This window comes from Camelus ferus, chromosome 2, assembly GCF_009834535.1.
Source record: "Camelus ferus isolate YT-003-E chromosome 2, BCGSAC_Cfer_1.0, whole genome shotgun sequence".
Lineage (NCBI taxonomy): Eukaryota > Metazoa > Chordata > Mammalia > Artiodactyla > Camelidae > Camelus > Camelus ferus.
In genome coordinates, this window is record NC_045697.1 from 1,357,461 (window position 1) to 1,379,573 (window position 22,113).

The following is a 22,113-nucleotide window of genomic DNA, read 5'->3' on the forward strand; positions in this document are numbered from 1 at the left end:
GGCACCGCAGGGAGGGCGAAGGGCGGAGAGCAGAGCAGAGCTGGCTCTCAGGCTGCACTGCTCGTGGGGGGCGGCGACCCCCTGTACTGTGGGCTGGGAGTGGCACCCCTGGAGGCCAGTAGAACACCCCTCTCCAAGCTGTGACAACCGAAAATGTCTCCAGACATCACCAAACGTCCCTAAGGGTCAAAGTCGCTCCCGGATTAGAGAGAACCACGGATTAGAGGGAAAACAGGCATCTCCAAAGAGGCGGGGTTACCTGGGGGGCCTGACCAGGGAGGAGCTGCCGGCAGAGGGCACCCGGGGTGGTGGGTGTCTGAGGAACGGCTGGGAGCCCCATGGGGCTGCAGCGGGAAGTGGGGGAGGGGACAGAGGTCAAAGGAGGTACGTGACCTTGGAGTGCCTCGGGTTTTACTCTGGCTTAGATGGGGGTCCCAGGGTTCTGAGCAGAGTCATGAGATCAGAACTGTGTGTTAGAGGATTCCGGTTGCTGTGCTGAGAACAGCCCGGGGTGGGTGGGGGCAAGGGCGGAAGGAGGGAAACCAGTCAGGGGCTCCTGAAATGACCCAGAGCGAGAAGATGGCTTGGGAAGAAGGGAGGCGTCAGAGGGGGTCATCTCCCAGAAACATTCTTTATTACTTATTATTTTAAATTGCAGTAACATACACATAACAAAAACCCCACATTTTCACCACTTTAAAGTATGTAGTTCAGTGGCGTTAAGTACATCCATGTTGTGCAGCTAACACCACCACCCGTGCGCAGGGCTCTTTTCATCTTGCAAAACTGAAACCCTGTCCCCACTAACCAGTAACTCCCTGCCCCCCTCCACCGCACCCCAGCACCCACCATACTGTTTTCTGCCTCAAGGACTTTGGCTGCTCTGAGCACCTCGTGTCAGTGGGGTCCTGCAGGATCCATTCTCTTGTGACTGGTTCCCTTCCCTCAGCAGAATGGCCTCAAGGTTCATCCACGTTGTAGCAGGTGTCAGAATGTCCCCCTTTTTTAAGGCTGAATCATGTGTGTACATACCTCATTTTGCCACCCATCTGACCACCAGTGGACACTTGGAATAAGGCTGCTGTGAAACGCAGCAGGACATGCCTCTGGGGTTTGCTGCTGGCGGGGACGGACAGCAAGAAACAGGAGTCAGGCTGATGGCCAGGTGTGGCCTGAGCCCCTGAGGGAACCGAGGCGGGAAGTATGGAGGGGGGCAGACTCACTTCCAGGAGGTGACACGGAGGTGCGGAGGGAGCAGCGCTGTCAGGGAGGCCAGCACCCCAGGCAGAGGTCAGGGCTGGAGAGACACATGTGAGCGAGGTCAGGGCACTGAGGGCTCAGAGCCGGACGCCTGTGGGATGGCCTGATACGTAAGGAAAGGAGCAGCCAGTGAGACAGGATGCCAACCCAGAGAGTAGCATCCCAACTCCAGGGGAGACGTGCTGGGGAGGAGAGGACAGCAGTGGTCCACAGACGGGACCGACAGCGCCGTCTCAGTGCGCTGTCGAGAGAGCTGCCTGTCAGCTCCTTTCAGGACTCTCAGACCTCACACAGGAGGGCGGTGGCCTCACCGCTGTTCAGACACAGGAGAGGTCACAGCAGGACTCACCTCTAGGGGAAAGATCCGGGACTCTGGGAGAGCCCAGGACAGGATGGGGACAACCCTGAGCAGGCAAAGGGGTGAGGTCCACGAGGAGGGGTGGGGTCCAGTGTACACGGGGGGTGGGGTCCAGTGTACAAGGGGGTGAGATCCAGTGTACACGGGGGTGAGGTCCAGTGTACACGGGAAGTGATGTCCATTGTACAAGGGGTGTGAGGTCCAGTGTACAAGGGGGGTGAGGTCCAGTGTACAAGGGGGTGAGATCCAGTGTACACGGGGGGTGAGGGCCAGTGTACACGGGGGGGGGTGATGTCCACGGTACACGGGGAGTGAGGTCCAGTGCGCATGGGAGACAGACCGCCTACAATGATGCACCGAGACCCCCAGCCCTCTGCAGTCAGCCCTCTCCTCCATCTGCAGGTGGTTCCCTCTCCTGGCCCGGGCTGCCCACTACCTGTAGCCCACACGACTGTGTGAGTCTGGTGGGGCGCCGGCTCTCCTGCACCACGTCACTCTCTTGGACCTCCAGCCCCACCCCAGAATGAAGCCCAGCACAGACTGCTGAAAGGTGGGAGGCCCTGTTGAGACAGAGGCCCAGCGGTCGCAGCACAGGGGACTCGGAGAGCCTCCCCAAATGAGCCGACGCCCCACACTTGCGGTGGGAGCGGACTTACTCGGCGACTGCAGCGGGCTGGCCCATCGGGCCTTAGTTGGCTGGGGCGGCCGGAACAGAAGACCTCAGACCTGGGAGTTTAAACAGCAAACATTCACTTGCCACGGTCCTGGAAGCAGGAGTCCAGGGGCAAGGCGCCAGGGTAGGCGGCTCCCAGCGAGGGCCTCCCCGACCCCGTGCGTCCGGTGGGGGCAGTGCTGTCTGCTGGCTCTCCTTCTAAGGCGGCCACCAGCCTAGGCCAGGGCCCTCCCTCACCGCCTCGCCCTAAGTCCCTCCTAGAGGCCACGCCTCCCAACAGTGCCACCGCGGGGGTCGGGGGCGCAGCGCCCTCCTAGCCGTCGTCCTGCCGCCCCGTAAGGGCCTCCGAGAAGCTCCTTTTGCTGCACTTTGTGTGTCGCCACAAACCCGGGCGTCTGGCCTCCCCATGGCTGGGGAGGGGCCCTCGGAGTTGTCCCTAGTTACACACCCTTTTTTCTTTTTATGGAAAGTTTAAGCTGATCTGTAATGACAGAAAGCAGAGCAGTGCTGGCCTGGCAGGGGGAGGCTGGGGGAGGGGGAGCAGGGCGGGGCGCCGGGGGGGCCGGGGAACTTCTGGGGTCCACAGTGTCCTCACTGCGGGGACGGTTTCACAGGTGCGTTCAAAGGTCAAAACTAAAACTGTCCGCTTTAAATACGTGCCGCTTACGGCACAGCGATGCCTGTCAATGGGGTTGTTTGAAAGGTTATTTTTATTGAATGTCTTACTTTCAGTTATTATTGTAGATTCGTAAGAAACAGGTCAGAGGGGCCCCGTGCACCCTCACCTGCCCCTCAGCGGGGACATCCAGCAAAGCTGCAGACAAGGCGGTAACCAGGACGCTGACGGCGACGCAACCTGCCCGGCGCGGCCGTTCCCGGCTTCCTGCACCCACTGGGTGCGCGGTGCTGAGGCTCGTGTCCCCCACCATGATCAAGACCCAAGCACCTCAAAAAAAATTCTAATTGTGGTAAAATGCACACAACATAAACTTTACCATCCTAACCCTTTTAGGGGTACAGTTTATTGGCATTAAATACCTTATGCCTCAATAAAGCCTTTTAAAAGGTTTTTTTTTAAAAAAACGCAGACTGAGTGAGCAGGTGTTGGCTCTGTTCACAGGGCGCTCAGCCACAGTCCCTCTTCCAGGCCTCGTGGGATGGAGAAGACCCCTGCCGGCTTGCATCTGCTGTTCCCAGACCTCAGTCCCTCTTGGTCAGTGTCACCCCCCAAGACACCTGTTGGTCAGCACGTGGTCCAGAGAGGCAGCCCCCCAGGGTCAGCGTCCCCTTTAGAAAGACCTTGGAATGTCACACCTGCAGGGTGTCTGCACAGGGTCACGTGCAGAGGGGGTGGGAGGTCACGGCATCTCGGACACGCCTGCCCCTTTCTTCCACGCAGGCCCTCAGCCCTGGGCCTCTGCGGGGCGGCCTCAGGGAGTGGCTCTCTAGGCAGATGGCCTTGTTCTGCGCATCCTGCAGGCCTGGGAGCCGGAGAACATGCCTGAGGACGCTCTTGGCGACTTCCTCCCTCCTGGGAGACGAAGCTGTCGGGAGGGCAAGTTAGGATCCCGCAGGGTCACAGGGCGGGGTCCCTGCAGCTTTCAGGTCACTCAGCTCTCCCCACACCCTGCTCCCAACCTTTGCCCTCTGAAACCACTACTTTGGCCAGGAGCCCCAGCACCCAGATTTATCCCCCACGAGACAGTCCCGTGAGGCTGGGTCTCTGCCAAGGCCCCAGCCCAGCGCCTGGCGCACGGTACCTACCCAGCTAATGTTTGTTGAATGAATAAATGATTACTTTAACTCTGCTGTTCTGAGATGGTTGAGGGCCTCACGGCTTTATTTCATCACACCAGACGGCTTACAGGGACACCCACAAGGAAGCCACCTCCCTCCCTCCATCTCTCTCCACAGTGAGACTCCATCCCGTGTGAACGTCTGTGTAGGGTCCCGACATGAGCTGTACCACTGCAGCTTCTCCTGCTGCCCCCTCACCAGGACAAGAGCTCACAGCAGGACCAGGCCATTGTCTGGACCCCAGCCCAGCTGAACATGAGCCATGCTGGCTCATGCCCACGGTCACCAGGCCACGTGGAGCTGGGTTCTCCATCACTCAGATTGAAGTTTCCTCAGCGCAAGTGGAAGGACGCGGGCCAGGCTGGAGCCACTGAGACCCACCATCAGCCACGTCCTCCCCAGAAAAGAGCCCCAGGAAGGTGCCTACAAGCCGCAGTCAGGCACAGTTAGTCTACATGGGGCCCTCCCCCACGGAGGCTGAGGGGGCCTGTGGGTGCTTTTTGGCCCCTCCACGCAAGTCTGTCGGCTCCTCTGGTGGGCACACAGCCCTGAGCCCCATGGCTCCAGAGTTTCAGTTGTGCCAAGAACCTTCCAGAGGCCCAGGGAATGACAGCTGCGGTGAGCACATCCTTTTTTTTTTAACTTGAATGCACTGAATTCATGTACACGAAGGGCCTGGCCTGTGGGTAAGTACTGTTATATGTTGTTGGTCCACTGAAGAACATCTGGAAGCATCAGGTGACATGAAATGGCCTCAGAAGTCTGAAATGAGTCCCCTGCCAAAGAAACACTTCTGCGAACTACGTGATGCGCGTGCACACACCCCTAGTCTCATCAGTTCGGCTATTAAAGCACAGGGGTCCGGGGAGCAGTGATTCTTCAGCAAGCAGGTGTCCCACGTGGCCGGGAGGAGGGCCCAGGGGGCCGGCAGCCACCCCAGCCTTTGCTGGGGGAGCAGGTCCAAAGCAGTGCGTCCAAGCTGTTTATTTTGATCAACTGATGCCCTGCTTTGTCCACAAGGACCGGAGGTGGCTGCCGTCACATGTGCCCCGAGAATGGGGCCAAAGGCACCACAGCAGGGCACACACAGAAATGGAAGTGTCACCTGGGGGAAGCAGGCCAGGTGCAGCCCGGGGATGACCTGCCCGGGGAGGCAGGTGTGCCGTCACGGCCCCTCCCGGCCCCCGGAATCCTGAGCTCCGAATGTGAGGAGGGACTTTCCGTGTGAGGCTTAGTGGTGAGTCCTGTGGGGAGACAGCTAGTGGGAGGTGAAGGCATGAACCACTCCCTGGGATGCCACCTCCATGGGCCTGGGCTGCAGGGCCCACGAAGGCCCTCGTGGGCACAGACTGGGTGGCCCACCCCTGGCCCCGGCCGAGGGCTCAGCAAGCGGCCACTGAAGATGACAATGCAGCCCTTTAGCCCCACCAGGACCCCCACCCTCAGGGCCTCCCAGAAGCCCCTTTACCGGTGCCAGCAGAGCTGGGGGGGGGGGAGGCTGGGGACCCCTGGGAAAATGGGGAGTGCCGAGGCCAGAAGACAAGGCCAACCCCGGGGCCGTGGAAGCAGATGGAATGTGCCGAAATTCCTGGCGGACGTTCCTGACCCAGACCCGGCCACCTCTCTGGTCCGTCCTGTGCAGTCTCGCCATCGGGCTCCATTCCCTGCTCAGCTGCCAGAACCAGGGACACACGCTGCTTCTGTCACCTCTGAGGAGCCTCTGTCCAGGCATCTCTGACCCGCATTGGGGGTTGCTGGCAACCTTGGTATTCTTTGGCTGTGGAAACATCACCTCGTCTCTGCCTCCACCTTCACACAGTCTCCTCCCTGCGTGTGTCTGTGCTCATGTCCCCTTTCCAGAAGGACCCCTGTCCTGTGGGCTCAGGGCCCACCCTGATGACAGCATTTTAAGTAGAACTCTGCAAAGATCTATCTCCAAATAAGGTCATGCTCAAGGGTACAGGGGTTCGGGCTTGAAGTGTCTTTTAGGGGACAAAACCCAACCTACAAAAGCTGGTCACGCAGATCCTAAAACATCTGGGTGGCACCTGTGCACCCAGAGCTCTCGGGATCAGGTAGGTCCTTTGTGCCCAAGCCTGCCAGCTGCAGCGCCCTCCTGCCCAGGCCTCCCGACAGCCTTCAGGACCTCCTCCCACCCCTACCCAAGCGCCCTCGGCCCTGTTCCTGTCCTCCTGAGGACGGGACACTGTGTCCCCGCCACCTGGTTTGCGGGTGCTCAAGACGGCACAGAGCTCTTGTCTAGGAAGGACGTCACCCAGCTAAAGCCCCAGTGCCCACGCCTGCTACAGGGCAGAAGCTTCTGCCTGAGTAAGAGCCAGTTCTGGCCGGAATCCAGGGGACTGTGTCCCCTCCCCAGGACCCAAACTGTCTCAGTGTCCGAGAACCAGCAGACGAAGCCCCAGCCTGCGACAGCTCAGGGGCGACCCCACTCTCAGCTCAGCCGTGGCCGGCTCCGGGGATCCAGTCACCACCCTGATCCCGGGCCCGCGCTGCTGCGCACAGAGCAGGGTGTGGAATGGCTCTTGAGGAGCAGCCGGTCACAATGAGGACTCACAGGGCCGGGGGCACTCCCCGTGAGCCCGGGGCTGCTGGGCGGGAGGGCATGGCCCCCTCAGGGGACCACCGGGCCTGCGAGCTCTGTCTTGGTTGACGAGCATGAAGAAGTAGGGGTCCCATCAGGACACGCTGCTCACCAGGGCTGGGCTCCCAGGACGGCTCTAGGGGGAGACGACCCCAGCCAGGGCCGCCCCCTCCATGGCCTGTTCAGAGCGGTGGAGAGGCCACCTTGGAGGGCCAGCCGCCCCCAAGGCCTCGGGGTCTGCTGTTCCCCTTTGCCCAGGGCCCCCCCCAGAAGGCCTCCTGGAGCCTGCGCGCCCCCTCCCGGCTCCCCATGCGGCGCCCCCTGCCTGCAGCCGGCAGAGGCCGCCCACCCGCCCCGTGCAGCCCTCCGATGCACTTGCCAGGACCTCTGCAGCTTCACTTCCTGCTTGGCCTGCACTGGGCTTTTGCTCTGCTGCGTTCTCCCCTCCCCTCCTCCCTGAACTGGAGTGCTTCCATTTTCTTTATTCTTTCTGCCCTCCTGGTCGGGGACTTCCTCACTCTGTAACTGCTCTCCGAGGGCTCACCCTGAGTTAATTCGCACACTCAGCTCATGGTCTGAAGCGGGCCAGCACCTCCCTCCTCACCCTGAACCGGAACGGCCCGCGGCTCCACAGCCCCACGCGGCCGCGCGCTGCTGAGCGGGGTGACCACGCCCCTCGTTCTGGAAGCGCCCCTGGACAGGGCCCCCGCGCCTGCAGCCGCCCCCACGCACGCTTCTGACTTCGCTTCTCGCCTCCCACACCCTCCTCTGACTTTGATTTTCCTTCTGGAGAACGTTTCCCACCTCTCCTCAGCGAGGATTTGGGGGTGTTACTTTCTGGTCTTCGTGTAAAACTGTCTCCTCTGCGGATGGCAGCCCAGCCGGGCCCAGGACGCCGCGCGGGGCGAGCCCCTCCGTCTGCGAAAGGGCTCCCCCCTGGCCTCCCGTCACGTTGCCGGGCTCCGCGGGCGCGCCCAGCACGCTCGGCTCTGCCTGGCCCCTCTGAGCCCGTCTGGGACTTGGTTCCTGAACTCGGGAACACTCTCTGCCCCAAGCTGACAAAAGTCTCCCCTTCTCTCCGGTCAATCGTGCTGTCAGATGCACTGTGGACATCCTCATCCCGTCCTCTGTGTGCCCAAGCCTCTCAGGCCGCCTGCGGGGGGACCTCCTCAGCCACCTTCCAGGTCACTGCCCCACCCTCCGCCAACGTCTAACCCATTCCTCGGGGTGGGCTGGTTTTAGCTTTGAGCTTTTAAACCCGGTGGCGGTCTTTTTCATTTCTGGGAGTTCCACTTGGCTCTTGTTTAAAAAAGGAGTGGTGTTGCCCCACGGTTCCCCCTCCATGTCCTGGCTGTTGTAAAGGATGGTTCCACTAGCCTTTGCTCTCTGCTGATTCTTGCTCAGGGAGAACCACATTCTCCTGAGTTTGGTAACTTTTTACCGTGAATTCCACCTCCACGGTGCGGCAGGAGGGCCCCTCTGGGACGGTTTTGCCTTTTATTCGGCCAGGTACCCAGGTGACTCTTAGCACCAACAGGGGGCGAAGTGGAGTGTAGGTTTCCCCAGCCCCCTGCCACTGGGGGCCTGGCTTTACGTGTGAGTCCCTCCAACCCACCCCACTGGCACTCCTCGCCTGACCCCCCAGACCCCCACCCAGTCACTGCACCCCCAGCCACCATGGTGAGGACTCCCTAGGACGCAGCATCCCCCATCCCCCACACACCAGGAGAGAGAGCTGACAGCCTGTCCCCAGACTGGAGGAGGGGCCAGCACTGAGGGACCAAGAAGTGAGGCTGTGTGGCTTCCAGCTAGCCTCAGAACGCCAAGCCCCTTGAGAAATGTGGCCCTGCATCTTTCTACTCAGCTGCAAAACATCTTTATCATCTTTATCATCTCAAAAAATTCTACAATTTGTAAAAACATCTCTCCAAAAATGATAAAATCCTTTTTTTAATGGCAGTGGAATTCACACAACATACAATTAACCATTTTAAAGTGTGTAATTCAGTGGTACCTGGTGCATTCACGATGTCGTCCAACCATCGCCAGTCCCCAGTTTGAAAACTTTCTCATTGCCCCTAAAAAGAAACCCCATGCCTTTTTGCTATCATTCCTCATTCCCCTCCCCCCACCCCAGCAGCCACTGGTGTATTTCCTGTCTCTGTGGATTTGCCAATTCTGGACATTTCACATAAATGGAATCACACTCTATTTGTCCTTTCGTGTCTGACTTCTTCACACTTAGCATCATGTTTTCAAGGCTCATCCACGTTGAAAAGTATATATAGCATCCTTTTCATGGCTGAATAGTACTCCATCGTGTGCACAGACCCCATTTTTTTTACCGGTTCACTGTTGATGGACATTTGGGCTGTGCCCACCTTCTGGTTATTCACATTGCTATGAATGTGGGTCTTCAATTCTTAAATGTACCGGACACCTAGATATTTGGTTCTTTTAGACTTTTTAATAATTACAATATCCCTAAAAACAATTGGAAACATTCTCAAAAACTGAAAAGCCAATGCAAAAAATTCCGGCTCTAAAGACACCATCCCCACAGTGGGTGTGCTGACTCATTTTCCCCCAGGCCCCAGCCAGTGTACCCCATGGTTTGGGATGGTTTGTCAAGGAGAAAGCTTTAACTGGAGCAAACCCCACATGGCAGAGACTTACAGAGCCCCCCACGCAGAGCTCAAAGGACCCCCTCAGCCATGAAGGGAGCCCCGTGTGAAGTGTCCCCAGCACCCACCCCGCCTCCACCCAACATGAAAACAAGGAGAAATGGAAGAGCTTCAAAATGCTTACTGTAAGAAAGAAAAAAACATTCCATTCATCTTAACCAACTACTCTGCATAAATTTCCATAGTATGAAATGTTCTATTCTACTTTCGCTTAATCTATTCAGATCAGTGGGGGAAAAAATCCATTCACTTTTGTCTTCTTCCTTCAACCATTTGAATTGCCCATCAATATCTAAGTTTCTTTGCAACCCAACTGTAAAAAGTACAAAAGTAATTGTTTCACCAAATGGGAATCTTAAAGACATTGATGAGAGCTACGGTTCATTCTTGCCAGAAACGCACAGCTCAGGGTGTGGGTGCTCCCACCCTGGGGTCAGACGGACCAGAGTTCAAATCCCAGCCCTGCCACTCCTGCCTGGGAAGGCTCCAGTGAGTCGTTTAACACGCCGTCCGGAGACCTCGCTCGTAAGACAGGGCGCACTAGGATCATCACAGTGTCACAAGCACCCCAGGCCTCAGTGCCTCACGCAGCAGGGATCTATACCCACGCTGTCATTTACGCCCGGCCCCCTCCCCCCCGTCGCCTTCACCACTCCATGGTCCTCTACGGGGTCCAGCCGAGGATGCAGGCCACACCCACAGGAGGATGGCTCAAGAGGTCTGGGGGCCAGGCCTGCAGCCCACACAGGCTGACACTCAGCCCCAGGACTCACCTGGGAGCCGGAGGCCCAGATGGTGTGGGAGCACACAGCTGTGTCTCTGCCACCAGGAAGGCGCAGGTAACCGGCCCAACGGGACAACTGAGCGCCCCGAGTCAGGGTCTGTTCCCAGCAACTGAATACCAAAAAGACACCTCACTCTCCAAGTGGCCCTGGGTACTCCATTAAACACTCCAGGCACGGTCCTAAGTCCACACCTCCCAGCCACCTGCAAGCCCCACTGATAATGGCAGGTCATTTCTCGAGCCATGACTGTGAGCCTTTGACAGAGCTGATCCCCTCAAATTCCACACAACAGACCCCATCACCCCCATCCGACAGATAGGGAAACTGAGGCACAGGCTGGGGGTGGGGTGAGGCCCCTGCAGCCCTGTCTGTGGCTTCAACCCTGTGGAGACACATAAGCCACGGCTAGCAGCAAAGACTTAGGGCAATAAAACATGAGAGAAATACTGAAAACCCACAACATTCTAGGCATTTGTTTCTCCTTGAACTGGAATCAGGTCACCGTTGCTCACCTTCATGTGGGCGCACAGCCCGCCGCGGAAGGGCCGCACCACGCAGCGCTGCCGGCTCAGGCAGGGCTCCGCACTCAGAGCCCGCAGGCCGCCCTTCAGTCACCTGCGCTCTGGGATGTGCGTTTTTACACTTTTAAAACAAGAGCATCTGGTGTTCCGGGAATTCCTGGCAGCTCTAAGGAGAGGCACTAAAGCTCCTGAAACCCCCCCCCCCCCCCCCCCCCCCCGTCTTTGCATGGAGGGTGGGATGAAATTGCCTAACACACTTCCCGCTGAGAGCGGGCAGCACGCGCACCGCGGCCCTGGCTCCCTCCCGCCAGGCCACCGCCGGCTGGACACGGGACCAGATATCAATTAGGCGAAGCTTCGGACTCCCTGCCCACTTAGCAGAAACCATATCATTCATTTCCCGTAAACACCCAGCGCTGATGGTAAAGCAGACCCCTAAGTGATGACGTCAGGGTTGGCACAGAGCTGGCACAGAAACTCATGCTCGCTGCCTGTCTGCAGCTCAGCTTCTCCCCTGCCCGGCAAACACGGGGGCACAGGGCTGGGCGTGGGCGGCCCCACGCTCCCCTCCCCACCCCCACCACAGACAGAAATGCAGCCGAGCCAGGAAATGAGATGAGAGCTGCCCACTGAGCCTCCCCGCCAGAGCCGGGGCAGGGGCTACACGCCTCCGTGACATGTGGACTCCCAGGGCCTCCTGGCTGCCCAGGCCTGACAGTGTGAGGCATTGGGAGGAAGGCTCTCTGGGGGCCACCAGACCTGGCAGCCGGGAGGCCGAGGCCCCAGTGCCCTCTGACTTCAGGGACAAGAGACAGGTGCCCTAGGCCAGCCACGCCCGCTCTGACTCAGCACCGCAGAGCATCCTTCCCGGACCTGCCGAGCCCTGCTCTGTGCCAGGCACCACCCGCTAGGAGAGGGAGCTTGGCGCTGGCACAGCCCATGCAGCCAGGCTTTCTAGACCACTGGCTTCCCAGGAGCTCACGTCGGAGAGAATCGTGCTCCTCCAAGGACAGCCTCAGCCGCAGCAGGGCACTCAGAATTTATCGGCTAAAAAAGAACCAGTCAGCTGCCGGGCTAGCAGTTAACACGAAAATCCCATGATCCGAGAACAGAGCCTCTACCTGGTGTGAGGCCGCACACGGCACTGCGGGGACCCTGGAGCAACTGGACCAGGTTGCAGGAAGACCACCCTTCTCCCTCGCCTCCACTGCCACCCCTCCAGAAGCGCTCTGGGCTGGGGGGCTTGCCGACAGTGTGGCTGTGTTCCTCTGGGGCTCTGCCATCTGCATTATTACCCTTTACCCACGGCCACCATGGGGGAGCCCTATAGGGTCAGGTGGGCTGCACACCATCTGGGTACAATGAGGGCAGTACAGACACAAGGCCAGGACTTTCCCCTGCCCTGGAGCCCACCAATTTAACACCTGAGGACTCCCAACTGCCACTGCACTTCAGGGTGTGCCCCCCTCCTCCTGGCAGTCAAAGTACAGAGTGACGGCCCCTGACCCCAACCGGCAGCTGCACGCCCATGGCCGGGTGGGCTGGGGCTCCGGAAACAGCCACGGTGGGAAGTTCCACAGCCCCCACCTGCCTGATCTCAACTTCACCAAGATCAAAGGGTTCTTCTTTCAGGAAGCACACACACCCAGCAGGTTACTCCGGCTTCTCTTTGAGAAGGAGGCTAGTTCATCCCTAATCTGAACCCAGAATATTGACAGTTTCCAGATGAGCATCACTCAGTGAAGCACTGTACTTGGAAGGAATGTCTCCCCGAAAAGAAGGGGCATGAGGAAAGTTACTATACCACACCCCAGAAATGGTTTGGAATGACAAGAGTTCCACATGGGGTGCGTGGCTGAGCATAACCACTCACCACGTGGTAACCTCCATACATCTGGGCAACACCACCTACATACTGATCGAGTCTTCCTCAAAAATGGAAAACACAAATTCACCCCGGACCATCACTAACATGTTCTTTGATGATGGCCAAGAAGACCCCATGGGGTCCGGTCCAGGTCCCCCTTCCCCCACGCCAAGATTTCACCCCTCAGCACTGTCACCCATCACCCAGGATCAACAAGAAAGCTATAACCCAGCATGAAACACAAATATTGATATTTTTGTGTCAAAAGAAGACATCCGCTATCCAAAATGTTTCACCTTCTTAAAGTTAACTCCTCCTGAACAAAAGCAAAAAGACTTAGAAATCCTGGACACTTTCCATGAAAAAAATCATAACAGTGTTTAAAAGACTGCCTTAAAGGAAATAAAAGGGAGTAAGAGTGCAAATTCATTTTAATGTTAAACTACTGTACACATCAGGCTGGTTCGTCTGTTACTCAGGTTGTTATTCGTGACTCAGGATAGCGAAAATTTTAAATGTCATATAAGAGTATTTTAAAGCTTTTTCAAATATTTTTTAAAACTACAAGAACAATGAGTTTTTTGGTTTCAGAATGTTTCCCACTGAGTTGTGATGAACGAAAGCTCAGTGCTCAGTATTAAACCAAATCAGGGATTAAATCAAGAATTCAGTTTGAATTGTACATCTATCCAAACACAACAGTGGAAAAAAATCTGAACTGCAGGCAACAGTCTCTCTTAGACACATCCTCCCGCAGCTAACGTATAACACTTCAACTCCTCCAGGCCCGGAGATCTCCCAGAACTGACTTGTGCTCACTTGGACCAAAGCGTATTAAATTACATAGGGAGGGGAAGTGCAAAAATCCGTCCACAACCTGAGCAAAAATACGAGTTTTGATTTGAAAAATGAAAAGCTATTGGGGTGACAATCTACTCCAACACTTCAAGCAATCAAAATATTTCACCCCAAAGACAGATGTCCAACAAGGGGTGGCCCACGCTCAGGCTGACCGCAGGGCAAACACTGCGGTTGGACACAAAGTTCTCAGATGGAGATGTGTCTTGAGTCCAGGGGTCAGATGACAAGCCAAGAGATGACAGCGAAGGAAGGGAGAGGACCAGATGAAACCCTATCTCCTCCCTTCTCCTAAAGCACACACCTTTTGGCTGAATCGCTGGGACTGGCTGACTCACCAACTCTCCGCCTCACCCTGGTCAGCGCCTGGAGCTGGCTTTGGAGGGGCAGTGGCCTGAGACAGGGGAAATTAGGGACGTGGTTCTCAATTCTGGGGCACAATCTCCAGGGCAGTATCATTTTCCACTTTTAAAGACTTTTCCCAAAACTGAAACAGGCAGGGCCACTGAAATTACTCAGTTATAGATGAAACAGAGGCCACGCTGCTCTTCCTTCCCTTCCAACAACGTGATACAGCCCGGCGACGCTGGTAACAAGGCCCCTTCCACAGCCACGTCTGGAAAGAGTCATCGCAGCCTCAGGAACCTTGACAGATGTGCTTTCAGAGACACCAGAACGCTACATGATACATTTCTCTGCTGGCCTCACCCTGTATCTGAAAAAATCATGCTGCTGCCCACCCCAAAATGACCTTTTGACAAGTAGACTTGGGTTCTCTTTAACTGGTGACAGAAGTCACACAAACAAAAAGCCACTCCTTGGACAGATGTCCCATGCAGAGGCTGCCACCCTCCCCTGGCAACCTACACAGCACCAGCAGGCAGGACGAGAGCAGCCTCGGGGGACCGCAGGGAGGAGAGGGCTGGGCAGAAGGCAGCCCAGGGCTGGGAGGCCCCACACACAGGCAGTGCCAGGAAGCACCAGGGTCACACCAAGAAAGTAGCTGCTGCAAGACCAGGAGGTGGGGAGGAGTGAGAAGGGCTGCACAGCTGCACCAGGCCGGAAGGAATCCGAAAATCCAGATCCCCTCTGGGCAAGGCCAAGGCCGAGCAGGGGGCAGCCCCAGGCATCCTAAGCCCTCAGCCCATCACTGGGAAAACTCTCCCACCCCAAAGGCAAGACGCAGGAGCGCTGCGGGCCCCTGAACTCACCGCAGGGCCTCAGGTGCCAGACTTACAACAAACCTGCGGCCTCCCCAAAGGGGTGGGCCAGAAAGGTACAGATTTCAGGACACCCCCCAATCAGAGGCCACACACGGCGGGGGGTAGCAGGGAAGCCAGATCCAGAGGGCGGGTGGTGTTCCCTGGGTCAGTCAGCAACACTGCAGCCTCGGATGTCCGAGGCGCCCGGATGTGACCACTGGCCGCACCCGAGCCGCAACACCCCAGCCAAGACCCCAGCGTCCCTGCCCTCCCGGCCTTCACGCTGCGCCTGCCCCCATCGTGCAGCCGCCGGATGCCTAAAGTGCACCCAGGACCCTGCGCTCGGCTCCCGGGCACCGCCGGGCACCGCCGCAGCCCAACTCGCTCCGGACGCAGCGGACACGAGCCCTGACCGGGCGGCGGGGATGCAACGCCCGCAGTGCGACTGGCGCAGCTTCCGAGGCGCGGGGCGCGCTGCCCAGACCCCGACCCGACGGCCGAGGAGGGACGCCACGCCAGGCGAACCGCCCCTCCGGCCCCGCTGAGCCGGCGGCCCCGGGCGCGCTCATCCCGCCGCCGGGCAGGAGATTGCCCTGGATTCGAGAACACGCGAGTGGGCACAGGACGATGGGGACGCGAACTGGGCGGAGGTGCGGATCGGTCCTTACTGGGGAAAGCAGGGCCAGGAGAGTGGGACAGGGACCTTCTCTGACAGGGAAGGAGAGGTCCGTCCGAGACCCAGGAGAGGGACATGGGGGTCTCCTCCAGCACCTGGAGGAAGTGGGGAGAGGATGTGTTCCGGAAGGCGGAGGGAAGTACACTTCGGGTCCAGGATAATGGTGGGGGGTCGCAAAAGGTGAACGGGAGGCGTCATCCCTGGTGTAGGAAGAGGGGATGAAAGGTCTTTCTGGGACCTAAGAGAAGCAGGAGGGAGTCTGTTTCGGGCTAGGGGTCGGGGACCACTAGGAGCGAGCAGGGCACCACGCAGGACCGGGATGCGAAGGGAGGGGAGCCCGTCGGGCAGCGGGCAGGCTGGGGGAGGAGTGCGCTCCGGCCCGAGGGTAAAAACAGGAGACTCGCTTTCGGACCAGGCTGGGGAGGGGGGACCCGCCGCAATGGGAGGACGACTGTGTGAGCAAGTCTCGGAGTGGAGGGAAGGGTGTCGATGGCACTCACGGAGGGAGGGCCGGTCCCAGCTGGGAAGGGGGTCTGCTCGGCAGCCAGGGCCGGGGCCGCTCACCTTAGGTTTGTACAGCCACTTTCGGAACCTGTTCATCATCGCCGCGCCGGCCCGGCCCGGCCCCGGCGGCCCTCCCCTCTGCGGCGCTGCTCCCGGGCCCGGCTGCGGCGCGGGGCGGACGCGGGGCAGGGCCCGGCCGGGGCCCCACGCGGACTCAGGGCGCCGGGCGGGCAGCAGGCAGGTGCGCGGGGCAGGTGCTCGGCCGGGAGATGCTCTGCGAGCGGCGCACGGCGCGGACCCACAGACCGCGGCGGGCGGGCGGGCAGGCGGACTTGCGTAGGAACCCGGCGTGGGGGCGCTGGCTCCCTGCGGCTCACTGACACCCGGCGCCTCGGCCAGCTACCGCCGCCCGCGCCACACATGCGCCGACGCGCCGCGAGCCCCCAGCCCGCCGCGAGCTGCGGAGGCTGCCCAATCCTCGGGCCGCGCCGTGCCCCGCCCGAGGCGCGCTCACCCGCAGGAGCCCGGCGCGCCCGGCGGGGCCGAGAACTACAAGTCCCGATGGACATTGCGGGGAGGCGGGACCCTGGATGCGCCGACATTTGCTGCGCCGTGGCCGCTGTGCATTTTGGGGGCTGCAGTCTTCCGGTCGACGGCGCCGGAGCGTGCAGCGGTTGCTAGGTGACGACGCCCAAACTGCACGCCAGAGCCACTCCAGCCCGGAGGTTTGCGGAGGTCCCCGCGAAGCGAATTGGGGGACCCGCTGCTATTCCCGAGTCCCCTCGCACCAGCCGGGCCTTGGCAGAGTCACACAAGCACGGGGACGAGAAAGGAGGTTCGGGAGCACCTGCGAAGCCCGCCGACAGGTACGGGGGAAGGGAAGCAGATGGGACCCGAAGGGAGGGCGAGGCGTGTTCCCTCAGCAGCAGCACCTTCCACCTCCAGCTTCCTTCGACATGCAGGCCAGTTCTCATCTTCCTTGCTTCCCATATTCTTGTCACTAACTACTTCTTCCCAGTTTTTGATCCTATTCCTAGTTCCTTGATTAAAGTTAACGGTGTTTGTTTGTTTGTTTGTTTTTAATGACCATAATAAATGGTATTCACCACTTCCCCGATAGTGCACTAGTTTGGATCCATAAAAAAAATCAGCAAAATCGAAGAACCTATGATATGCCAGGTAGACAGCTAAAAATAGGTATGCGGCCTCACTGTCAACTCCCGCTGGTACCTGAAGAACCTGGCCGGAAAGGCTGCCTTACTCTGGCCGTAGGAGGGGCACCCTCTCCCAGAAGACTTGCATTTCCCCTGCCCCCACCTAGCACCACATCTTTGTCTGGCAATGTGCAGATTTAGGGTGCAGGAGAGGGAAGGAACTCTCCCTTGATGGAGAGCTTCTTCTCCGCTGCTCGTGGTATCGCTGGTTCTGGACTCTCCAACCCCTCTGTTCCCGTAAAGTCAGTGTGAACCTGGGCACAGGCAGCAGTCTGAGATTGCCCTGTGTGTCGTTGAGGACCTGACTCATCTTCCCCATTCCCTCCCCAGTCCCATTTAGGGGACTGATGGTCCACTAAAGAGCAACCCCCACCCCGCCCCGAGTTGCCTCTTATCTCCAATTCCTTTACACTCTCCTCTCTTGAGTGGGCTCCAATCAGATTTTCACCCAGCCCCTCCTCCAAGGCTCTTTATCTAAATCATCCTTGACCCTAATGTTGCTAAACCCAGTGATGAGAGCTCAGCCCCACCTCATCCAGCAGCAGATGACCCAGCTGAGTGCTCCTTTCTGGACACACCGTCCTTACTTGGCTGGAGCAGATAGCACTCTCTGCCTCCTCCCATGGCCGCTCCTTCTCAGTCTTCTTGGCTGGCGCCTCCTCTGCTCCTAACTCTAGACATCCTAACACTGGAGTCCCAAGACTCAGTCCTTGGAAGCCCCTCTATCCACCCACTCCCTGGGTGACTTCTTACCACCACATGGTTCAATGAACAACCATTTTCTCCTTACGTTTCCAAAACCTACATCTCCAGCCTGAACCTTGCGCTGAGAGTCCAGGTCCCTCTCCCTGTTCTTTGCCAGTTAGATGTCCAACAAACCCCTAAACAAAATGTGTCCAGCTGCACTCCTAGTTTCCCCCATAAATCCTGCTCCTCCCCAGCTGCGGCTTCCAGCCTGAGAGCTCGGGTAGATACTTGGTGGACCGTTCTCTACAGGTCTGTCGTTGGTCTGCTCCAAGGCTGGGGCTGTTGTTGCTACTCAGAATCTCCCTTCTATGCTTCCCAGTTTGAAACTGTGCTTGGGGCGAAGGCTGACCTCAGGAAAGAGGGTGTATCAGTTAGGATGAGGTTCAGCTGCACACAGTGAAAAATTTCAATACCATGGTGGCCCAAACAAGATTATTCATGTTTCCATAAAATAGGTCCATGGGGAGGCAATCTTGGGAGATACAGCACCCCCTAAAGTCGTCAGGGACCTGGGCTATTCTAGCTTGCTCTTCTGCCACCTTTAGCAGGTCCCCTCCCAGTCCAGGATTGCTGCCTAAATTCCTGCCATCACCTCCTGAGTCCAGGCAGCAGGATGAAAAAGAGAAGAAGGATAGGCCCCTTTCTTTCAAGGAGATTTTCTGGAAGTCTCGAACTCTTCTACCTCTGGACATACCCAGATGGCCAGGAAGACTAGGAAATGTCATCTTTCGATTGGGCAGCAGTAGATCCAACTAAAAATTGAGGGTTTGTTACTCAGGAGGAAAGGAAGAGTGGAGACTGAAAAGCAACCAGCAAAAACTGCCACATGGGTCTGTGCTTTAAGCAAAGCCATCAGAGCATGACTTAGCAGAAATCCTTAGGAGACTAGCTTTAATCAAAATAAAAAGCCAGGAAAAGAATAAATTTTAATTAACACACATTTGGGAATCTGTGTAAATGAAGCCTCTCTAGTGATTGAGCGTGTTGAACTGGTTTGTGTCTGATGGAATTTAAATCTCCTCATATAATCTTGTTTCTGTCTATAAAGGATGTGCTAAGAAAAGAAGCTTTGGTCCAGCTCACCTTTAGAGTTTCCTTAAACATGAGACAGTTAAGTCCTGATTAGTGGAGTTAAAATCAATATTTTAAAAAAAACAATAAGCTTGGAGATTAAATCTCACTTCCCACCTATATGGTTTTACACCATTAAAATGAAGCTGAGGTGCTAAAAACACACATCAGAATGGGATGAACTTCAATTCCTGTTTCTCCCCAGAGCCGTGACTATTTTGACTAAGATCATGGGTTCATTTCTGTGGGAATGCAGAACTCGCGTGCCGCTTCCCAGTGCCCACCAGCACGGGCAGCTCCCTGTGCTGGGTGTGGCCCATGTAGGGCCTTCTGCCCCAACACTGCAGGGAGCAGGGTTCAAGCCCAGCCCCCACGGCCCCTCTCTGCCTCTTCCACAGGCCTGTCCACTCACTGCTTCCGGTCCCTTCCATCCAGGCCCCTCTCGATGGCGGGGGACATGGGCTGCCCTCTTGCTCCTCCTTGACTTGCACCATCACCAAAGGGCCCCTAGGATCATCCGTTCTTCAGAATGTTCCAGCTCCAGTACAGGAGGGGAGGGCAGAGAAGCCCTCCCGCCCCGGGTGCAGCTCCCACCGCGCACACACGCGCGCACACACACACTCACACACATGCACACACGCACACACGCACATTATCCACTCTCACCGTGCGCAGCAGGTGCAGAAGGCTTCCTCTGGGCAGAGCTGCTTTCAGAGCAGATGCTGGAAGGTGGCTCGAGGCCGGGCCCCATACCAGGGCAGCACCCTGCATGACCGCAGTGCATTGGGGAAGAGGAGAAAAAACTCCATCCTTAACACTGTTTCCATAAAAACAGACTTTTTGCCTCGGTTCAGGGTTTTCCTTGTGAGCCCTGGAGTGCATGACTGTTACTTCCTTTTAGCATCTTGGGTGGGAGGTGCCTCTCTCACACAGTACGGCTTGCCCCTGAGATGTTATCTGGATCCTGCGGAGTGGGTGCGGGGAGGACTTTGGAACCCAGCCTGGGCCCCAGGGGCTCCCACAGGCAGAAAACCCTCCTTGGGGATGAGAAGGCTGACCTCCCACCCTGACCTCTGGCTCAGGGCAGATCCGTTCTCTTCCATGTTAACTTGGGGCATTTATTATTCTCCAATTAAATGAGATAATGAAACTGAACTCTGTTGACCTCTAGGATCTGTGGAAGCCAAGGCTTAGAAAAGCACAGGATCTTCGGGCAGGTCTGTCTCTTTCAGGTTGAAATACAAGCGCCCTTTAGGGTACTTGATCCTTTTGTGTATTTTTATAGTTTTTAATTAATTCCACAGACAATTTTGTGCCAGCTCTGGGGTAGGGGTGGGGAATCAGAGGTGGGGAGGCGGGGCCCCGCACCAGGGGCCCCAGTGGTGTCAGGGGAGTTTGGACAACTTCTAAGGAGGCACTGAGAAGCTAAGAGAGAAGGAAGGAAGGCTTCACAGGTCGTGATATTTGAATCAAGTGTTTAGGGATGTCTAGGAGCTCAGCAGGGAGAGGAGCAGGGTGAGTATTTGAGGTTCTGGAGACGCGTGTGCTGCAGCTTCCAAGCCAGTGAGAAGCCCAGCGGGCAGGGCAGGCGGGACACAGGGCAGGCGGGTGGACGAAGGGGGCCCAGGGGCTGCGGCCCTGGGGTCGGCGTGCTGAGGAGGCCCCCCGGGTCCTGCAGCAGCCGAGAACCTCGGGGGTGTGCTGGTGATGGCTGGAGTGGAAGGAGGCTCCACGGACCAGAGACCGCCCCTCCCACAGCCTTCCCCATGTCAGAGGGCGGCACCGTCACCCCCCCCCCCCACCAAACGAGGCCGGGCCGGGGTCCTGGTGGTGCCCGCCACTGGCTTGCTCAGTACCAGTGGCTCACACACACTTTGGGGCGAGAACTGATATACAAATGGGAAGTCTCAGGCACCCACGTGAGCCATTGTGGGTCAAAAGTCAGCCTGGTTTCTGTAGAACCCATCTTTGAAGCCACTGACTCTTCTGAGACTTGGTCCCCAGGGCCAGCCCTCCGCACCAGGGCTTCAAGCCAGTTTCAGTGCCATTTCCAAGTTCCAAGAGGCCTTTCTTCTGGCCTCATTCAGGAGAAGCTCCTGCCGGCCTTTGTGTCCATGCACAGCCAGGGCTGGGCCCCAGTCAGGCCTCCGTGGCTGGGTGGTGCAGGGGCCCAGGTGTGCAGCCGCAGAGGCGTGGGGATGCAGACCCTGGGCTGACAGGCAGGCGGCTGCGTTGCTTGCTCTCCTGTCTCTGACCAGGGCAGGAGTCAGAGCCTCCAGTAAATCCTCGGGGAACGGGGACATGCCAGGTGCAGAGCTCACTCCTCCTAGAACCTCTGTCCCCTGTGCTCTGGCGCCCTTGGCCTGCCGCCCACTGTCACCTTCCTGGAAAATCTCCGGCTTCCCAGTCCCAGGCCTGCCCGTTTCTGGGCTCACTCCTCGGACCAGGTGCAGGGCCCCCCCATCTGCACAGCCAACATTCTTCCAGGTTGGAGCCGGGTGCCGGCACCCTGGTGCCCAAAGCTACTCTGCACCCCTACCTGCCCCCCCAGAAGCACGCGGGCGCCCTGGGGCCTGTCCGTCCCTGCTGCCCTTGGGTTTTTCTCCTACTTTCTAACCGTCGTCTTTTTCTGCTCTCTGGGAGGTTTCCTCAGCTCCATCTTCTGCCTCTTCTATTTATATCCTCAGTTCTGCTGTCGTATTTTAATTTCCAAGAACTCTCTCTTTCCTGCAGATGTCTCTCAGCTGCCATCTCTCTCGCCATCCCTCGGAGGTGGCGCAGTCGTCTGTTTCTGGGTTTTTCCTGCTGTATATTGTCTGCTTTCTCTTGCTTCCTTTTTGCTAGTTTTTGTTTCTGGGTTTTGTGTGAGAGGCTCTCTGCAGTGTCTGGTGGCATTTGGCTCTCATTGTCTTTACAGAGATAGGGGGTGGTGGGGACTCGGCCAATGGACTGTGATTCACTGAGACCGGCCATCTCCCTGGTGACCCCAGTGTCAGTGTATGTAGCTTTTGTCTTGTCACTCAGTCTCCAGCCTGGAGGGTCTAGGTCTGGGTGCTGCTGTCCAGAGCCCCTGCAGCTTGTGGGGTAAAGAAGAGGTGCCCTCGCCGTCTCCAGGGCCCTAGGCCTGGCTTTGCCAATGGCCGGTGCCCAGGAGGGCCAGAGCATGGTGACCCAGGGGAGCTGCTCAGTCAGCATAGACCAAGGGGGGGGCAGGGAAGGGAGCCCCAGGGACCTGGCCACCAGCTCTGAGGACAATTTGGGGGTCACCTATTAGAACCAGTTCCTGAGGTCCCA

General features: G+C 57.9%; 2 protein-coding genes across 15 annotated transcripts in view; one reads left to right on the top strand and one right to left on the bottom strand.

Annotated features, from left to right (window-relative positions):
- ZFYVE28 (zinc finger FYVE-type containing 28) overlaps positions 1-16,314 on the bottom strand; it is a 90,422-nt gene extending 74,108 nt beyond the window's left edge. For all 10 annotated transcript variants that reach the window (XR_004324452.1, XR_004324450.1, XR_004324449.1 and 7 more), the window contains exon 1: positions 15,848-16,314. Coding sequence is in view for 3 of the 10 variants with exons in the window: in XM_032492667.1 (XP_032348558.1) it covers positions 15,848-15,886 (39 nt within the window). In the remaining 7 variants the exon portion in view is untranslated. The remainder of the gene's footprint in view (positions 1-15,847) is intronic.
- A 152-nt stretch (positions 16,315-16,466) lies between these two features.
- The window catches only part of CFAP99 (cilia and flagella associated protein 99), a 33,096-nt gene continuing 27,449 nt past the window's right edge, over positions 16,467-22,113 (top strand). For 2 of the 5 annotated variants that reach the window (XM_032492737.1, XM_032492731.1), the window contains exon 1: positions 16,467-16,653. The gene's annotated coding sequence lies outside the window, so the exon portion shown is untranslated. The remainder of the gene's footprint in view (positions 16,654-22,113) is intronic. The other 3 variants (XM_032492721.1, XM_032492727.1, XM_032492743.1) reach the window with 2 other exon arrangements.